General features: G+C 51.7%; 1 protein-coding gene across 9 annotated transcripts in view; it reads left to right on the plus strand.

Moving 5' to 3' along the window:
* SMARCA4 (SWI/SNF related, matrix associated, actin dependent regulator of chromatin, subfamily a, member 4) overlaps positions 1-17,845 on the plus strand; it is an 86,610-nt gene that overhangs the window by 40,875 nt on the left and 27,890 nt on the right. For all 9 annotated transcript variants that reach the window (XM_053658168.1, XM_037131430.2, XM_053658171.1 and 6 more), the window contains 9 exons: positions 426-589; positions 7,972-8,038; positions 8,942-9,052; positions 10,594-10,836; positions 12,349-12,462; positions 13,401-13,508; positions 14,581-14,667; positions 15,449-15,495; positions 16,581-16,747. In XM_053658168.1, the coding sequence (XP_053514143.1) occupies positions 426-589; positions 7,972-8,038; positions 8,942-9,052; positions 10,594-10,836; positions 12,349-12,462; positions 13,401-13,508; positions 14,581-14,667; positions 15,449-15,495; positions 16,581-16,747 (1,108 nt within the window). The remainder of the gene's footprint in view (positions 1-425; positions 590-7,971; positions 8,039-8,941; positions 9,053-10,593; positions 10,837-12,348; positions 12,463-13,400; positions 13,509-14,580; positions 14,668-15,448; positions 15,496-16,580; positions 16,748-17,845) is intronic.

Consider the following 17,845-nt stretch of genomic DNA (forward strand, 5'->3'; position numbering starts at 1 on the left):
AGTGGTTAGGCAGTCATTGGCTGTGGAGCGGATTCCTCAGCAGTTTCCCCTGAAGCCTTAATCTCCTGAGTCGAGTGTCACATGGTTGTGTGCAGGTTTGTCCCAGTGTGCTACATGGCTTGGTGTCAGGCAGTGACAGACAGACCTTGTCACAGAAACTGAAATACACATGTTCATCTGAAAAGGCAACTTAATATTCTGTACATATGTTATTAACACAGCAACCCTGTGATTTCACAGGGACGGTTGCTGAGGATGAGGCTAAGGGAGAAAGGAGTGGGGTTGTTGGGAGCAAAACACTGGTGGCTCAGGGCAGTTGGTGGTTAGGGCCGCTCTTGCTCCTGGTTGTGCCTGAGGCCCAGAGGTGCGGGGAAGGCTCTCCACCCCGACCCGGGCTTCAGTGCAGGCCACCCCTCTGCTGGCAGATCAAGGGCTTGGAGTGGCTGGTGTCCCTGTACAACAACAACCTGAATGGCATCCTGGCTGACGAGATGGGCCTGGGAAAGACCATCCAGACCATCGCGCTCATCACGTACCTCATGGAGCACAAGCGCATCAACGGGCCCTTCCTCATCATCGTACCTCTCTCGTAAGTGCACCCATCCCTGGAGGCCTGGCAGCAGCTGATACAGGTACCCCGCTGCCCGGCTTCAGTGCCACCCTAGGCTTCATTCAGACACCTGTGTGCTAATTTACTCAGGCTTTCCTAACAAGGTACCACAGCCTGTGGCTTAAACAGGCATTGTTTTCCCGGAGCTTGTAAGCGTGTGAGCAAGGCATCAGCAGGGCCGGTTTCTTTTGAGGCCTCTCTCCTAGCCTTGCAGACGACCATTGCCTCTCTGTGTCTTCACACCACCTTCCCTCTTTGTTGCTTGTATCCTAATTTCCTCTTTGTGTGAGGATACCAGTCATTGGATTAGGGCCCGTCCTAATGACCTTATTTTAATAACTTCATTACTTCTTCCAGACAAAAAGAGAAACCCTTTCTCTTTTTTGATATGTTTTATTGATTATGCTAGTACAGTTGTCCCATTTCCACCCTTTATTCCCCTCCCCCCCCGCACACCTCACCTCCCACATTCCCCCCTTTAGTTCATGTCCATGTGTCATAAGTTCTTTAGCTTCTACATTTCCTGTACTATTCTTGCCCTCCCCCCTATTTATTTTCTGCCTACCGTCTATGCTACTTAACTCTCTGTACCTTCTCCCCCTCTCTCCTCCTCCCACTCCCCTGTTGCTATGAACCCTCCACGTGATCTCCATTTCTGTGGCTCTGTTCCTGTTTTAGGTGTCTGCTTAGTTTGCTTTTGTTTTAGATGTGGTTATTAGTAACTGTGAGTTTGCTGTCCTTTCACTGTTTATGTTTTTTATCTTCTTTTTCTTAGATAAGTCCCTTTAACATTTCATATAATAAGGGCTTGGTGATGATGAACTCCTTGAACTTGACCTTATCTGAGAAGCACTTTATCTGCCCTTCCATTCTAAATGAAAGCTCTGCTGGGTAGAGCAATCTTGGATGTAGGTCTTTGGATTTCATGACTTGGAATACTTCTTTCCAGCCCCTTCTTGCCTGTAAGGTCTCTTTTGAGAAATCTGCTGACAGTCTAATGGGAACTCCTTTGTAGGTGACTGTCCCCTTATCTCTTGCTGCTTCTATAATTCTCTCCACTTTTTTTTCTCCATTTTAATCTTGGCTAATGTAATTATGATGTGTTTTGGGGTGTTCCTATTTGGGTCCATCTTTGGGACTCTGAGCTTCCTGGACTTCCTGGAAGTCTGCTTCATTTGCCAAATTGGGGAAGTTCTTTATTATTTGTTCAGATAAGTTTTCCACTCGTTGCTCTTCCTCTTCCCCTTCTGGTACTCCTATAATTCAGATGTTGGAACATTTAAAGATGTCCTGGAGGTTCCTAAGCCTCTCCTCATTTTTATGAATTCTTGTTTCTTCAGTCTTTTGTGTTGGGTTCTTTCTTTCTTCCTTTTGGTCTATACCATTGATTTGAGTCCCAGATTTGTTTCCATCACTGTTCATTCCCTCTGCATTCTGCTTCATTTCACTTACTGTAGCCTTCATTTTTTTCATCTAATCTGTGACTAAAATCAACCAGTTCTGTGAGCATGCTGATCACCAGTGCTTTGAACTGTGCATCTGATAGGTTGGCTATCTTTGCGTCCCTTAAAAGTATTGGCTATGGAGCTTTGATTTGTTCATCTCATTGAGCCTTTTTTGGTCAAGTCAGGCCTGTTATGTATGAAGGGCGGAGCCTTAGGTGTTCACTAGGGCGGGGCAACCCCCCTCACTGGGTTGTGACACTTTATATCACAGTGGGCGTGGGGTCAGAGGGAGCAATGGTGCTTGTTCTGAGTTCTCTTCTGGTATTGGTTCCCTGGTGGGTGGGCTTGTTGTGTACGTTCTAGGACCCTGTATGTCTCTCCAGTGAACTCTCCTGTGAGGCTGGGAGTCTCTCCTGGCACCTCAACCCCCACAAGTTTTTCTTTTCTTTTTTTTTTTTAAGATTTTATTTACTTATTTATCTTTAGAGGGGAAGGAAAGAGGGAGAGAAACATCAGTGTATGGTTGCCTTTTGTGCACCCTCTGCTGGGAACTGGCCTGCAGGGAACTGGTCTGCAACCCAGGCACATGCCCTGACTGGGAACCAAACCGAGATCCTCTGGTTCGCAGGCCTGTGCTCAATCCACACTGCAAATTTTTTTAATCGGTGCTTTTAGGCTTTATTTTCCGATGCTGTGGCCCTGGATTGCACGGTTTGTCTCACTGCCTGTTTTTTGTCTGGATTATCTATACACGAATGTGTGTCCACAGTCAGCCAACCACCTTGTGCACCTTACTGGGTTTGCTGGTTTCCTCCCTGTGCCCAGGTGGCCAACCACCACCTTTTCCTGCCAGGTCCCCTGTCCGGCGGCCGCCATCTCTGCCCCTCTTAACCGATCTGGATGGATGGTTTGTTGTTGTCAGAGTTCGGTACAGTTCAATTTTCTGTCCTGGTTGTGTTTTTTTTCCTAAATCTTTGTTGTCCTTAAATTTGGTTGTGTGAGGAGGTACAGTGTTTCCACCTGCGCCTCCGTCTTGGCCGGAAGTCCTCCAGAAACCCCTTCTTCAAATATAGCCACACTCTGAGGTTTTAGCACTGAGGACTTTAACACATGGCTATTAGCGAGATATAACCCAGCCCATAACAGCCTGCCTATGCTTTCCAGGGGCAGGCCAGGGAAGGGGCGGCGACTGTGTTCATCCTTTGTCTCTACTGGGAAAGCTCTTACAGGATGTCCTTAAGGTTCTGTTCAGGCCCACAACCAGCAAATTGCACAGGAAGGGACTGAAGATCCTCCTGTGAGAAGTCTGGAGTGCAGTCGTTGAGCAGACACTGTGTCCATCCTCTGTCATTGGCACTGGAGCCCTACCAGTCCCATCTCCACCCTGGTGACACCAATGCTCAGGGGGTACTAGGGGGTCTGGGTATCCAGACGGCGTCCTGAGGAAGCTCTCACTGGCCTCTTCCTTCTGGGTCCATGATTCCACCCGCCATTCTGGGCAGCCCTCTTCTCAACTCAGCCCATGTCACAAAGTGTCACCTGCCCCAGGGTGTCTCCGGAAGCCCTAGGGCTCCCTCTCACTGACCCAGTTTGGGTCACATGTCAGGCACCAATCCAGTTATGGGCCAGGGTGGATGATCTGCCTTGTTGCCGGGCTTATATATGCTCTTAGCCTGGCCCTGGAGGGGAACCCTTTGTCTTCAGCCCAGTGCTCAGTGGGGCCCACGTCATCATCAGGTCAGTGGATGAAGGGAAGAATGGGAAGCCGAGTGCTTCTGCCTGCCTGCCTTCAAGACAGCCAGGCCTCCGGGGGCCACACACTCATGAGTGGGGATCCCAGAAGCCCTCAAGAATTTAACCTGGAGAAATTTACTTATTCTTTTTGCCTTCCCTGCCTCAAGGTGGTATAAAACAGGCCGCCATGGCAGGCTTCCTGGAGAGGACTGTTCCCAGTGTGGCAGGAGGTCCCAGGCTGGCAGATGATCTTGCCTTCTTCTCTAGCCCTCCGGGGGCTGCAGTCCCCTCTCCCCGTTTGTTCCCCTGACTTGTAAGTTAATCTTCATAGAGCTTTCCCCAACACGCTGCTCTGCAGCCTGCAGCCTGTTTTTTAACTTCTCATTTTAAAATTATGTCAGCCCTGGCCAGGTAGCTGAGTTCATTGGAGTGTCTTCAGTGCATCAAAGGGTTTGGGGATCTATTCCTGATTGGGGCACGTACCTACGCTGCAGGTCCAGTCCCTGGTTGGGGAGCATGTGGGAAGCAACCGATTGATGTGTGTGTGTGTGTCTCTCTCTCTCTCTCTCTCTCTCTATCTCTATCCTCCCTCCTCCCTTCCCACCCCTTCCTCTCTCTCTAAAAAGTCAATTAACATATTCTCAGGTGAGGAAAAACATAAAATTAATTCAGACTTACAGTAATTGCAAAAATAGTGTCAAGAATTCCTATACATCTTTCACCTGGCCTCCCAGGACAGTTAACAGCAGGAAGGCAACAGTGACGTAGTACTGTTATGAATCTAAAGATCTTATTCAAATCTCTGTCCCCAGTAATAATCTTTTCTTCTGGTCCTGAGTCCCACTTTGCCTTTTGTTGTCCCATCTCTGTGACGTGTCTGTGACAGTACCCCAGTCCACATTTGTCCTGTGTAATCTTGACACTTGAATTCTAGTCAGGCTGTCCCTCACTTTGTTTGTGTGTGTGAAGTGCCTATTTCTGAAATTCTGGCGAGAACCCCCCAAGAGGGGTGCTGTGCCCTTCTTGGGGCCTCATGTGAGGAGGCCTGCGGTAAGGGGAACTTTAGTCTTGGTTGTGTGCTGCTTTCTAAGGAAGAACTGTCCCTTCTCCCCCGTTTATTGATTCACGTAATTCGTTCTATCACTGTGGGTTCTATGATCACGGGAGCCCAGATTGGACACTGTCGTTATTTATTTTATTGTCCCAGGTTCGGTCTGGGGAGAGCATTCCAGCAGGTTTTAACATGTCTCTGTCATTGTGGTGTGGTTGTTGGCTTACTTTAGGATTCTTTTAGATTTATGAAAGCGATGTGAAGATACAGCCGCGAGCTCCCGGCTGCCCTCCCCCATCCGCCCTGGTGTCGATGACATCGCACACGGCCGTGTTCCCTTGGTCACAGCTCAGGAGCCCTCCCTGGCACACCACTAGTCACTGGGTGCCCGACTTCATTTCTGTTGCCCTGGTTTTTCCCTAGTGCCTGCTTTCTGTTCCAGGATTTTATATCAACCTTTAGTCGTCACGTGCCCCCAGCCTTCCCTCCTCCATGACTGTTCCTCAAATTATTCATATTGTTGATGACCTGGATGGTTTTAAGGAGGACTGCTCGGTGTTCGGTAGGGTATCCCTCCGTCTGGGTCTGCCTGGTGATTTTCCTCATTCTTACACGGGACAAAGGACTGTGGGTCAAGGGCAGTTACTGTCAGTACGACTTTTCTCAGTGTTGACGTCCCTGATCACCTGGCTGAGGGGGCGGATGCTTGTTTGCTGTCTGCTGTGAGGTTTCTCTTTTTTCTCCCTCCCACACTGTACTCTCGGGAGAAGTCACTGTGCTCGTCCCATATGCAAGGGGTGGGCAGTTCACCCCACCTCCTTGAGGGGGAAATAGATACATTTAAGTTATTTGGAGTTCTTCTGTACATATTTCTTCTCCCCTAGTTGTTAACTTATTTAAGCATTTCTTGTCAGTATGGACTCATGAATATTTAGTTTATATTTTGGGCTGTACTCCGATGCTAGTTTATTTAGTTCCTCTAAGTATTCCAGCTGTGGCCATTGCCAGCTCTTTCATTTGCTACTCTGTCCCTGTGGGCTATTTTGAGCATTTGCTTTTTGGTTGCTGTTTGGGACAACCAAAGACTCTCCAGGCTCAGTTTGTATGTTTTCCACCCAGGCCTAGAATCAGCCTGGTTTAACTTATTAAAGAATGGAATTGGAAGCCAAGACCTGGGTGCTAGGTGTGTTTCTTGCTTCTGGGGTGTCCTTCTAGCCCCTCTCTGCGGACATCACTAGGAAATGTGTGTACGTGGATTGAGCCTTACATGCAGACATATGCACGTCCCTGCTGTGTCCCGTCACCTGTGTGTATTAAACACATGCATACTATAGTCTCCGATTCTCAGGACTACGGGGTTCATTCTGGGGCTTTCTTTGTTTATTCGTTTGTTCCTAGTGTACATACACAGTACTTTCACGACAGTTAATAACCACGAGAGCCAGCTCTACCACGTAGAGTATTGGGTTTAGATCCAGTTATACCATGTGTGGATCTTCAGCCTTTTATAGTATGTTCCACCCAGACAAGGTGCAGGCTCAAATGTCATCTCTCTCGAGTCAGAAGAGCCGTCTGTGCCCTAGAGGTTGTTACCAGACCATGGGCATTCAGCTGTCCCATCCACCAGTTGGGATGTGCAGCTCTCCGCTGTGAGTTCGCTGGTCTTGCCTCCCTCTTGACTGACCTCTGTCTTGCGTCTGTCTCCTCATACCCCCTCCTGCTGCACATGCTCCCCACACCTCAGGCTTTAGTTTTCAGCTTCTCTCTCTTGGGCTGTCCCCCACTGCTCCCTGCAACAGAAGCCTGACCTCAGTGACTGGACCAGGGCAATCTTGCTGATCCCCAGTAAGGGGAAGTCCAGAGCCAGGCCATCAATCAGGGCAGGCCCTGTGGCTCTAACATGCCATCCCAGGCCCAGGCTCCTGCAGTTTTCTGTTCGGTCATCCTTAGCATGTGACTTCTGCTATCAGGCTTCTTACCTCATGGTTGCAAAATGATTGCCCTGTGTCCATCATTTCATCTCAGTTTTCCCAATATAATGAGCGTGGCAAAGGATAGCAGGAACATATGACATCTGAGTCTTCCCACTCCCCACCATCCTTCAGGAGCTTCCCCTGGCTTTCAACCCCAGGAACTTGAACTTTCATCTTACTGTCTCTGACTGTGCCCAGCTGGTTGGCCCACCAGGTTGGCTCCTGCCAGGGAGCCCTGGTTTAAGGCAGAGATAGCACCACCCTCATGGAGCTTCTTGGAGAGAGGAGCTGAACGAACCACAAGCAGTCCACCACTCGGCCTGTCTCTGCAGACCACCCAGTGTAGACTTTCCCAGTGCATTCCCTCCCTCAAGGGCCGAAAACTACTCGTCTCAGTGTTTCTCTGAGAACTTGCCGCCTTGTGAACTTGGCTTTATTGTTGCCGTTACCCTCTCCTGAAGCTCTGTCTTATAATCCCAAATGACTTACGCCTCCTTACCAACCTCCCGGCCCCCACATCCAGTCACTGCCAGCCTCTCTTTTCCCCCTTTCCTTGGCCTTGTGCATCCCGGGGAGGAGCAGCCTTGCACGCTGCTCCGACGCCTCCAGTCCTCCGCTCGAACCCAGCATGGTCACCTGCTCATCATCGTCTTCTGTGTCTTGCTGGGTAGGAACCCTCAATTTTTTGTGAGGTGGCATAAAGACACAGGTGGTTTCTCTCATACTTCAGGCATCCATAGCCTGACCTCTAGCATGGTTCTGAAATGAAGCACCGTGAGTCCGTGTTTTTCCTGGGAGCAGGTTTGCAGCACCTGGCTTATTTTCACAGAGGGCTGTGACCTCACATCAGTGACAGAGAACTGGTGTATAAGGTCCAACTCTGGGTCTAGCCCTCTTTGGCCTCCCGGCTCCAGCCCAGGCTGACCCAGGCTCCTCCCTGCCCCTGTATCCACCACCATGCTTTTGTGTGTCCCCGTTCCTCCCAGCCGGGGCACTGTCCTTTCCTTTCCCCACTTGGCCGCCATTGGAGGGAATTGATTACTCTGCCAGCTCTGAGTCACAGCCACGGTGGCCTCTCTCTGCAGTGTGCATGGGTATGAACAGTGAGCTGTTGTTGACCGAACTAGAACCTGACTGTTTCTTCCTTGTTTCCGTCAGGACACTGTCAAACTGGGCATATGAATTTGACAAGTGGGCCCCCTCTGTGGTGAAGGTGTCCTACAAGGTATGTCACCAGCTGAGCAGCTAGACATTGGTGAGGGCAGGGTAGGAGACTAGGAATGCAAATAAGTGAAGAGGGAAGTGAGCTCGCAATTTAAGTGAAGTTATAGACTAATTTGTGGGTGGCATTGATGCAGTCCCTCAAAGAGTTCGTTATTTTCACCTGAGCTTTGATTAAAACTTAGTCACATACCATGACTTATCTGATCAGTTCACCCTGTGAAGTAGGGATTAATGTGCTTGTTGTCCTGGTGGGGAAACTGAGGCAGACAGGGCCTTTCGTGACCACTTAGTGGCAGAGCCAGGTTATGCCTGGCCGCTGAGATCGTCACCCTGTGCTGTGAGGCTGTCGGCCCATCACGGGGAGAAGAGCAAGTTGGCATCAGGGACAGTGTGTGCAGGGAAAACTTAGTACATTTGAGGAGTGAAAAGCTTATGGGACCCAGTGAAGATGAGTGTGGATTGTGAGCCTGGAGAATGCTAGGGCCCTGGTCACATGGTTCAGGATTTGGACCTGGGAGAGGGACTGAGCAGATTTGCTCATTGCAAATAGGCTGGAGCTGCCTACAGGGAGTGATCTCAGTGGCCAGCACTCAGATGAGAGGTTTTTAGGGCAAGGCCCTGGTTTCCAGCTCGGAGGCTTGAGCTGGGACCCAGGAAGAGTTGGGGAGCTTATTGGCCACCGGGATTGATGCTGATGGTGGTGCAGGCAGCAAGCCTCCCAGAGGGCCTGGGCTACCACTGAGCCACAAGCCTTTCCTCGCTCCCTGCATTTGGCACTCAGCACGTTAGTGTTGAAGGACAGGAACCAGCAGCCTCACCCAGCTCTCCTGCCTTATCAGAGTGCTGTGGCCTGGCCCGCCCGTCCCCAGGAGGCTAACGTGCGTGTGTCATCTCTTTTTCACAGGGCTCTCCAGCAGCCAGGCGGGCTTTTGTTCCGCAGCTCCGGAGTGGCAAGTTCAATGTCTTGCTAACGACATATGAGTACATCATTAAAGACAAGCACATCCTTGCGAAGGTAGTGTGTCCTCATGTAAAAGACGAGGCCCAGGCTCTCATTACTGTCAGGGAGACTGTGGTCCTGCCTGTCTAGGGTTGTCATGTGTGTGTCACACTTCCCATCTTCTCAAAGCCCCTCCCAAATAACTTTTCAATGATTCCCCTGCACATGTGTATAAAGACAGCTGCTGTGTGTATGTGATAGGTCTTGGTCAAGGTGAACTTGGGTTTGCCTCTCTGTTCCCAGATTGGCCAGGAGTAGGTCTAAAGACAGGGTTGTCTACCCAGAACATGAGTTAGCTCCTCACAGGGATTTTGCCCAAAGACCTGGTCACACAAGATGCCTCCTGACCTGCCTGCCTGACTACCTTGTCCCTGGTAGGGCCATGGAAAAGCCAGCCTTGTCTTTACCTGTCTATAGAGGCTTTTGCCCTCCCTCCCTTCCGGCACAGCCATATGAAACAACCCATGATGCTCTCTGAGGCCCTGTGTGGCCCATCACCTTTGGGCTGCGGGGCTGGCTTGTGCAGTGGCAGCTCTACAGGTTTCTTAGCTGACAGGGTTGTGAAGGTAGCTCTAGTTAGGCTGTAGTGAATTACTGAGAACATCTGTTTGACTCAGGTATAAAACAGACACTGACCATTGCCTGCAAAAAGCTTGTTTCCTGGTTTGAAAAGGGGCAGAGGCTAAAGAATATGCATCTGGTCTCATCAGTAACCCATCCAGTAGAGTGAAGTAGAAGGTAGAGCAGGGGTGAGGGAAGTGTTTACCGGTTACCACGCCCCTGGGGCTTGGTCAGAATGATGCTACTGGGTAATTGATAAGGTGTCTTCAGGCCCACGGAACAGATGCCCAGTGTGCCTGTCACCCTCTGACTCAGTACAAAGCCATTTGTGTTTATCTGACAGTGGCTTTAATTAACAAATACTCTGCAATGGGGGTTCCTAGTGAGAGAAAGCTACTGTGCCCCTCCCCCATCCAGATCTGCCTCTGACATGCACTGCCTCACTGTGTCCCCAGGCAGCTAAAGCACAGGGCAGCCGCACACTGCTAGAATCAGCAGCTAGCCCATATCCATCACACGTGTAGCCACCAACAGACTCTGCGGTGCAGCTCCGATCCCCAGGCTCACGCTCTGTACCTGTCTGTGCCGCTCTTGCCTTTGGAGACACAGCCCGCTGATTGGAAAACACACTCGTTACCACACCACGTCCCCTCCCAGCGGGGCCACTCTGATTAGTGAGGGGTGCGTTTGGGGATTTTTCTGTGCTACGTATCACATGCATAATTTGAGGGGGAATCCACAGTACTTTTGTGTAACTTGCTGTTTTATCCAACAGCAGGTTATAGGCATATCTCCCTGCCTGTCATCACCCCCTGCTTTATAGAGGCGTGTTGTATGTCTGTCTCTCAGTGAGCTGCTCCCTTGTTGAGACATTGTCCTGCCCACATTCTCTACCTCAATGGGCTCTTCCACCTGGCGCCCTCCTGCCTCCTGGCTATGAGAGTACACTCTGTGGAGGGCAGCCCTGCAGCCTGTCTTCCTCTCAACGCTTGCAGATCCGGTGGAAGTACATGATCGTGGACGAAGGCCACCGCATGAAGAACCACCACTGCAAGCTGACGCAGGTCCTCAACACACACTACGTGGCCCCCCGCCGCCTGCTGCTGACAGGCACGCCACTGCAGAACAAGCTCCCTGAGCTCTGGGCTCTGCTCAACTTTCTTCTGCCCACCATCTTCAAGAGCTGTAGCACCTTTGAGCAGTGGTTCAACGCACCTTTTGCCATGACTGGAGAAAAGGTGTGTGTGTGGGTCCAGCCATGTGGGGGCAGGCGACCGTGGTTGTGGCCATCCTCAAGGAGCTGGGTGTGCATTGAGTGCCCACCACAGTGGGACGGGATTGTGCTGGGTGCCAGGCCTGGGTCCATGTCTTCATAGATTAAGGTAGCCTTGACCCTGAGGCTAGACTAGCCATGAGGGCCCCAGAGAAGAGCAGTGATCAGGAAGGTGAACTCTGGGGAGACACTCGGGGCTTCCCTCACTGTGCACAGAGGGCACAGTGAGGTGTGTGGCCTTTGAGGCAGCTGTGGGGCCAGAGCAAGGGTGTCCAGGTGCAGCTGGAGGGCCCGAGGGGCTTGTTCCTTTTAGGAGTTTAGGTTTCACCCTAAGGGTAGTAGGAAGCTCAGAAGTGTGCAGTCATAGGAGCAAAATGGCCAGATTCTGTGTATTGTTTTTAAAGAGCTCTGTGGCCAGTGTATCTCAAGGTCTGTATGGCTGCGGTGGCATTGTCAGTCTGAAAACGAGACCGTGGCATATGGCTCTCCGGGGTTAGGTCTTCATCATTTGATGAACTCCCCACCTGGCACCAGAGTGAACGCCCAGCTATTGGAGTTTGAGCTGTGTTTGTGGGCCAGTTGCATTTTCTGTCGAAGGCAGTTAAGCCACCAGAGCCTAGCAAATGAGGAAGTAGGTACAACTTCAGAGAGGAACGAGGAGTGTCATTGCCCACTAGTTCCTGAGGACGATGTTTTCCTTAGGTGCAGGGCAGCTGGGGCTCCCCATCATGTGTGTGGGGGCCTCTGCCAGCATCATCTGCAAGGTGCCCCCTCCTCGGTGCCAGCTTAGGCTGAAACCCTTGTGAAGGAGAAACTGAAGCCTTGCCAAGGGTCCCAGGACCCCCAGCCTGAGAGCCGAGGAGCAAAGGCTCTAGTTTCATTTATTTTTACGTTGAGCAAAAACTTTGCTGGGAAATTTTTTAGAAGATCCATGTGAGAAAAATTCAGGTCTCACCTTATTTTCATTTTGTAAAAATCTTTAAAGATTTAACACTTTATCCAAGTAGCAGTCACCCTGAGAGCAGATCTCCTTCCCCTCCATCCCGTCCCAGCTGAGGTGAAAGCGGGTGTGGGGCTCCCAGAGATGGATTGTCCCGTTTACACCAAGTGTCCATGAATGTGGCCCCCATGGTGCCACTTAGTTTTCATTTGGATGTGCTGGTGGGCTTCCAAGCACTCGAGTTGGCGTCCCTTTGGGGAGAACACGGTATGCTGCTGTGTTCCTCCTCATGAGGTCTACAGAACGCAGTGCCCTGGGGCCTTTGGTTCCACAGCCTGGCATTTCTAGGGAAGGACTCAGATACTCGCTGTTTTCCAAAGGAAGAGGGTGCCTTGCCAAGCCCCGTAAAACAAGAGGCAGTCTGAAAATGAGGGGCTAGCCCAAAGGGTGACTCCAGATGACTCTGCGTACCCCTCCCGATGCCCTGGCCCCTGCTTTGGAAGTAATGCTTGTTTTTCATGTCCCATGGCACGTCAGGTGGACCTGAACGAGGAGGAGACCATTCTCATCATTCGGCGTCTCCACAAAGTGCTACGGCCCTTCCTGCTCCGGCGGCTCAAGAAAGAGGTCGAGGCTCAGTTGCCTGAAAAGGTAACAGGAGGGTTTTATGTACCAGAAACCACAGTGCAGCATTGTGCGGGGCTTCCCCAGCACGGGCCTGCTCAGGTGGCTCTCCAGTCATCCCCAGCCTGTGGTCTCATGGTCCTGGCCTTGCCCTAGCATTCTAGAGGCGATCCATCTGAGGATGGCCACTTCCCCCTCTGGGTCACTAAAGTGGAAGGCAGGGGTATCAGGTTAGAGTACAGAATCCCACCTGATGTCAGCAGGCCGGATGCCTGGGCAGGTCCTGCCCGACCACATCATGAGAGCGTGGAGGCCATGGACTCCCCAGGTTGTGCTGCTCCCCGCTGTGACGTGTGCCTGAATTCTTGCTCAGGGAACTGGTACCACAGTGGCCCTCAGGGCCCCTCTGCTCCCGTTACAAGGCTGGGGTTCCTGGCCCTAGTCATCCCTTCAGTCATTCTTACACTTTGTTTGCTGGCCAGCTGTGGAGAGGCCTTCAGAAGGTGGCCAGGTGTGTCTGCAGACAACAGGGAGGCAGCCCCTCATTTCCCCGAAGTCCAGGTCTGGCTCTCATTAGGCTGCTGGGAGCCGCACGCCCATCTCTCCATTGCCCAGGTGGCTGTGGGGTGATCACTGGTCAGGCCTGGAGCTGGAATCGGGCTCATTCCTGCCAGAACCTTGAGCTCTGAGAATGGAAAAGAGAAGGAGGGAAGCAGATGCTGTAGGGGCGAGAGCAGCCCAGGACTCCCCCTCCAGATTTTTCTGCCTTGGTGCATGTACTGTAGTCCATGACTTCCCTTATGCCTTTATCTGATGGGGCTCTTCACTGTGACCCCCTGTGTACGTAGGTCAAAACACACATCTCAGCCCAGAATGCTGCCGAGATGCAGATGGGCCAGGGTGGTGAGGAGGGAGTAGGCTCAGGGTCCCCGGGCCCGCACTGATGGTGTCTGTGCCCCTTGCAGGTGGAGTACGTCATCAAGTGCGACATGTCTGCCCTGCAGCGTGTGCTGTACCGGCACATGCAGGCCAAGGGTGTGCTGCTGACTGATGGCTCTGAGAAGGACAAGAAGGTTGGCCTGTCCCCACATTCCCACCTAGGTGTTCAGGGGGGTGGGTTTGGGACAGCAGGGTGTGTGGGGCCTGAGCACGCTGTAACCAGTGGGCCTTCCGCGTCCTTGGAGCTTATTGTGTGGTCAGGGCCCCATCTCGTGGTGATCCCCAGGGCACTGCAGAGCTATTATTTAAGTCACAGCTGGTGTGGACAGGCTCGGTCAGTAATTTTGTGGGAGCAGAGGCTCATGGCCTGTTGCTGGGGCATACTTAGTTCTCCACCACCCTCCCAAGTCAGCTGTTGCCTGGTGTCCTCTTTACTGATGAAAATCTTAGCCCCATAGGGTTCAATGTCAGCGGCATGGGGCCCCACACTAACTCCTGCAGTTAGACTGTCCTAGTTAACCCCACCCTCCCAGCTGGGAAAAAGCTGCCTCAACAGCGATGATCTCTTAGTCCCTTCACCTTGTTAGCAGGTGGTGTTGAAGGGCAGGCATAGGACTGGGGGTTGGGCAGGCTGCTGCCTTCTGGGATCTCTCTGAGGCCCACCTCCCCCAGCTCACCTCACCAGAACTGAAATTATCCCCCCAGATCTCTTGATTCTGTACCCGATGCCTTGAGTTTGGCCCTGCCTCCCGATTTCCTCCTCTAGATGATTTATTTGGGCTCTTTCTTTCTGGAGCTGTGGTAGCAACGTGTCTCCTGGTTTCTGTCCTACAGCACCCACTCACCCCTGAATCCTTCCTCCCCCCCGTGAATCACAAGCACCCTCTTAAGTCAGGCCCGTCTGGCTGTAGCCCCCCAGGGACTTGCCATGATGCCCAGAGTGAAGCTAGACTCAGAGAGTGCTTGTGATTCAACCTCAGCTCCGTCACTCTTACTTCCCTTCCACCTCCCCAGTGCGCCAGGCAGTCTTTGCTACTCCCAGAGCTGGCTTCAAACCTCTGAGCCCCCACAGGAGCCAGCTCCTCACCTCTGATTTCTCTGCCGCAAGTCGTACCTGCCCCTAAAGCTTCTCCTTCCACAGCCCCCTTTCTACCACCCACCCTGGGACAGGAGCCAATTTTTGAGACTCTCTTCTTTTCTCTGCAGGGCAAGGGCGGCACCAAAACCCTGATGAACACCATCATGCAGCTGAGGAAGATCTGTAACCACCCGTACATGTTTCAGCACATCGAGGTAAGCCCTCCCCAGCCCTGCCCTGAGCCCTCATCGCTGGGGACAGCGAGCCCAGCTGAACCCCCTACACAGAACCCCCTGACAACTTCAAAAAAAGTATTTTATAATATTTTGAATAGACGATGTCTATTGAGTTACATTTTTAAAGTGCGTATGGACAAGAATCTGAACCGTGTAGGAAAATAAGTGATAGAAATAGAAGCGCCAGAAAGCCCACCTTCAGATAACCACAGAGTATTAGGAAACTCTTCTTGGGTTGTTTACCACCTGGTGGGGTCACACCGTCTGTGTTCGTTGACACACCAGTGTTTCCCACTCGGGGACATTTAATGCCATCCTTGGTCATTGCCTCCACTCAGAGCAGCTTTTCTCTTCATGAAGTTGCTCGGTCATAACCATTTGGGCCAAGAGGCCCTTCGAGAGTTTGGATTACTGCTTCTGCAAAGCCACGCATATGTTCATGTTTTTTGGCATAACGTTTCAGGGTTGTTGGAATACCCTGGATGCCCCTGGGGTTTCGTTTCAGCACTCAGGGAGGTCTCACGCACACGATGTTCCCATGTGACCATTTCTGTGCTTAAGAATATTATGTCCTGACTTCCTTTCCTTTATTAGAAGAATACAAAGGAACAGTCATGGTGGGACAGAAAAGTTTGCCACCTGTGTGGCCTCAGAAGAGCCACTGTGGGCAATCCCTGAGCACCGATGTGAGGGGTCAGAGGTGTGCGGGGCAGCCCGTCTCTGCCCCTCGACCACTGAATTCTCTCTCGTTCCGTTGCAGGAGTCCTTTTCTGAGCATCTGGGGTTTACCGGCGGCATTGTCCAAGGGTGAGACGCTTCCCAGCTGTGTGGGGTGGGCAGGCGGGCCACCAGGTAGTGTTTCTCACATGTTCTGTTGGTTTTATTACATTGGTCCAATTTCTAAGGCACCGTATTCAGGGCAGAAAATTCAGAAACCATAGACAAACTTGAAGAAAATAAAAATCCTCCTCATGTTGGGAGTTGCCCACCATTAGTCCCAAGAGACAGAAATTCTAGGCTGACCTGCTTTCCTGTCCTCACTCTGCTGCCTCCCTCCCTCCCTCACGCTCTGTGAACCTCGACAGCTTTCTTAACCACGTGGCGCCTCGCAGTCCCCCACACAGTGTGCTGCCCACCGTGCTGTGGCTGCATTTCTCTCTAGCATGTTGTTTGTGAAGGGCCGCCCAGGCTTTGTTAAGCCCCTGGCGTTAGACATGGAAACTGCCTCTGGATTTCACCATTGCCAACAGCCTTGCTAATAACATTGTTGTAGCTAAAGCCACCGTTGTTTCTCAGGAATACTAAGCCACTTCCAAGAGCAGAGGTACCACATCAAAGAGCAAAAATATCTTTTGAGGTGCATTTTTTATTCCACGTTGCCTAATGGTGTCCCACAGATGTGGATTTGAGTTCTGGCGGGGGCATAGTGGCAGCCATGTTGAACTGTCCCTCCAGCCTCAGTTCCCACATCTGTAAACTGGGGTTTGTAGACCAGAGTGATTGAGAGGAGCTGCGGCGGCCCTTAGCCCTGCCTGTTACTCAGTGTGGGCCTTGTACAAACCCGGCTGTTGCTCCTGGTTCTTGAACAAAATGGAGACGTTGTTGCAGCCTAGTTACCAATACCAGCTCTTCTCACTCTTGCAAGTATGTGGTCACCCTTGACCAAGGATGGCTCGAGTTTTAGTCGGGTTGAAACGTCTTTGCTAAATCTTCATGGGCTGTGGGGATCTGCCCAGGAAGCCACTTCTGTGCCCTTGCCCCTGACGGCCAGCCCGCGTAGACTGGTTCAGGTCAGCCTGGAGACGGGAGCGTGCCGCCTCCTTTCCCCGCCTGCAAGGTACCGTGCTTAACATACACCGTGTGTATTCTCCCCTCCTCCCTCCACCGACCAGGCTGGACCTATACCGAGCCTCAGGGAAATTTGAGCTCCTCGATAGAATTTTGCCCAAACTTCGTGCCACCAACCATAAAGTGCTGCTCTTCTGTCAGATGACCTCTCTCATGACAATCATGGAAGATTACTTTGCGTATCGTGGCTTTAAATACCTCAGGCTCGATGGTGAGTATGACTGAGAGAGATTCGTTAGGGGGGCTCATTATGCACAGCTACCAAAGCTTCTGGCCTGCTTGCCCTCCCATGCAAGGCAGGGCAAGGCCCGAAGACTCTAAGTGTGTGTACTGGCGGGAGTGAGCGGAGCAGTGTACTCGATTAAACAGAGCTCTATAAGCATTGTGACTGGATCGGGAGCCAGTGGCCCGGGAGGCTTCCTGGGTCTTGGCATTACAACGCTGTTACAGGGTACCCAGCAGTGCTCTTTTGGTTGGAAGTGACAGAAACCCATACAGTACATGCTTTGGGGAAAAAGCCTTGATAGACTCATAACTGAGCCCCAAATATTATCTTGTTTTAGGCACTGCTGAATACAGGTTTCTAGATTATATTGCAGGGGCTTTTCTGGAGCTTGTGGCTCCTTTGTCCTCAGGCATCCCCTGCAGGCTTTCCTTCCCACTGCTCTGAGTCCTGAACAAGGGCAGCCCTTCATTTCCCAGAAGTCCAGGTCAGGCTCTCATTAGGCTGGTGTGAGCTGCACGCCCACCTCTCCACTGCCCAGGTGGCTGTGGAGCAATTACTGGTCGGTCCTGGGGCTGGAATCAGGCTCATCCCTGCCAGAACCTTGAGCTCTGAGAATGGGAAAGAGAGGGAGGGAGGCAGATGCTGTAGGGGCGAGGGCAGCAAGAACCCCAAGGAACAGCACTTGGCTATGACTGCGTTGTCTCATAAAAAGTTTGCATTCCTGCCTTTTTCCCACCACCAGGGAGCTAGGGTCAGGGGCGGGCTGAGTGAGGTACTGACAGCATGCAGGACATGTCGTGGGACATGTTGTATGACGCGTCCACTAGCCAGGGGAGGGGGCGGTGCCAGAGGGAGTTCCCCTACTCTGGTAGATGGTGGGAGGGAACTCGGGTCATGAGAAAAATGAACTTGGGAGGCGTGGGAGTGAACATGGTTAGGCAGCTGTCTTCATTCCCCACACGACTTCTCAGAACCTTTAAACACGTTGCCAAGTCCATCTCCATGGCCAGATACCCCAGACCTCTGTGCTCCTGTTTTGTCTTTCACTGTGCATCTGTGGAACTGATTTCAGAGACCATGGAC

The sequence above is a fragment of the Artibeus jamaicensis genome, unplaced genomic scaffold (genome assembly GCF_021234435.1).
Source record: "Artibeus jamaicensis isolate MK-2021 breed Jamaican fruit bat unplaced genomic scaffold, CSHL_Jam_final scaffold_537, whole genome shotgun sequence".
NCBI lineage: Eukaryota > Metazoa > Chordata > Mammalia > Chiroptera > Phyllostomidae > Artibeus > Artibeus jamaicensis.